This window comes from Entamoeba dispar, genomic scaffold, assembly GCF_000209125.1.
Source record: "Entamoeba dispar SAW760 scf_1105229459701 genomic scaffold, whole genome shotgun sequence".
NCBI classification, from domain to species: Eukaryota; Evosea; order Mastigamoebida; family Endamoebidae; genus Entamoeba; species Entamoeba dispar.
In genome coordinates, this window is record NW_001853824.1 from 125563 (window position 1) to 127161 (window position 1599).

The 1599-nt window shown below is 19.8% G+C and overlaps 3 protein-coding genes across 3 annotated transcripts in view, besides 4 other annotated features; 2 read left to right on the forward strand and 1 right to left on the reverse strand.

Annotated features, from left to right (window-relative positions):
• Positions 1–41, forward strand: part of EDI_092660 (uncharacterized protein) — a gene marked incomplete at both ends in the record, with an annotated part of 948 nt that extends 907 nt beyond the window's left edge. The window contains one exon of the mRNA XM_001733277.1: positions 1–41. This exon is cut by the window's left edge and continues 907 nt beyond it. Coding sequence (XP_001733329.1) covers positions 1–41 — 41 coding nt within the window.
• An 87-nt stretch (positions 42–128) lies between these two features.
• Positions 129–237: a sequence feature (AT_rich).
• Positions 238–541: 304 nt separating this feature from the next.
• Positions 542–958, forward strand: EDI_092670 (uncharacterized protein; the record flags this gene model as incomplete). The annotated part of the gene is made up of 1 exon (XM_001736177.1): positions 542–958. The coding sequence occupies one exon, from the start codon at positions 542–544 to the stop codon at positions 956–958; it is 417 nt and encodes a 138-aa protein (XP_001736229.1).
• Positions 959–1185: 227 nt separating this feature from the next.
• Positions 1186–1214: a sequence feature (AT_rich).
• Positions 1215–1314: 100 nt separating this feature from the next.
• Positions 1315–1394: a sequence feature (AT_rich).
• A 49-nt stretch (positions 1395–1443) lies between these two features.
• Positions 1444–1480: a sequence feature (AT_rich).
• A 105-nt stretch (positions 1481–1585) lies between these two features.
• The window catches only part of EDI_092680 (uncharacterized protein), a gene marked incomplete at both ends in the record, with an annotated part of 357 nt that continues 343 nt past the window's right edge, over positions 1586–1599 (reverse strand). The window contains one exon of the mRNA XM_001733278.1: positions 1586–1599. This exon is cut by the window's right edge and continues 343 nt beyond it. Coding sequence (XP_001733330.1) covers positions 1586–1599 — 14 coding nt within the window.

Sequence of the window (1599 nt, forward strand, 5' to 3'; positions counted from 1 at the left end):
CTTTAAAAATTATCCACAGATATTTTCTATTAACTACCTAATATAATATTATTCTTTTCATTTTGAGTCTATCGTAGTGTTAAAAATAAAAATTTCAACCAACGGTAATAAAGGAAAAACTTGTTTTCTTTTTATTATTAAATAATAAACTAATATTATATATATATAAGAAATAACACATAAATTCTTATTGTATTTGTAGAATCTATTTATTTTATCAAAAATATTTTATATAATGGTTATTCTTCTAATATTCAATGAAAAATTTAATAAAAACCATCCACTAAAAGAATAAACTTTCATAAAAAAAATGATTAATGATAAATAGTAATGAAGTAATCACAAATAATTGATAAAAAAAATTATCACTGAAGTATTTCTTTATGAATCTGTAATTATCAGTATTTTTCTTAACTTGAATGTACCTTTATAATTAACAAACACAATCTCATTAGAAAAAACTCAAAATACACAAAAACGAAAAATAAGATTATATTTTTATTGTAAGACTAAACTAATAGAGAAGAACAATATTTCTGATATGGAAGAATATTCATACCATAGTGAAGAAAGTATTACTTCTATCAAAGAACTACAAGAAACTATTGATAAAAATAATGAATCAATACTGGAGTTAAACAAACACTATGACACTAATAGACAAATCCAAAATTCTTTAAAACATAACATTTTATATCCTCTTAAAAAAGAAATAATTATAAACCAACTCCAAAAAAATGAAGAAAAAATACAACACCAAAAAGAAAAAGAATTGTTAAGTTTAGAAAAAAAGGCAATCAAACTAGCCAAAGAGATTGTCAAAGGGTCATGTCTTGAGAAATATTCAAATTCAATTAATTGTCATTCTGAACACTATGAAGAAGAAAAAGTACTAGAAAAACTAAGAAAAATGAACCTAAGTTCTGTGATCAACAAGCTTCAATTAATTAATAATTAAGTTCATTGTTATTTCTCTTCAATAAAACATTAAACTAGGAACAAAAATATTTTAAATTGTTATATATAACAAAAACGTTTATTCTTTTTTATGGATAAACTATTTTCAGATTATGGGGTAATTTAATTTAACAACAATACAATTTATAATAAGACTGTTAGTTAATTCTTTTCAAATAGTTATCAAAATATTTCTTAAAGGAAACAAATTAAAGAAAATATCACCTGAAAATATTAAAGTTATAAATTAATTTAAACAAAGGAATCAATAAACCTTAATAAATGAAGAAAAATAACTAAAGATAATCTTTATTAAAAAAAACGAATCTAAAGAAGAAACAATTTAAATCATATGTGTTAATTTTTTAAATATAAAAAAAAAACTTAAAAATATTTATATAATATTGTTTTTAATGATTTATATCAAAATTAATATAGAACTTTGTTAATGAAAGTAGTTTAAAACCTAAAAAGTGATTAAATTGGTTTAATTTGAAATTTAAAATAATAACAATAATTTATTGTATCTTTTAGTTAAGTTTTATTCATTCTAGGATTGAAAAAGTACTTATTATAACAAGGTAAGTTTAAAAAGATAGTATAATCTAAGTTGAAACAAATAAATAACTTAGTTGTGTTGAT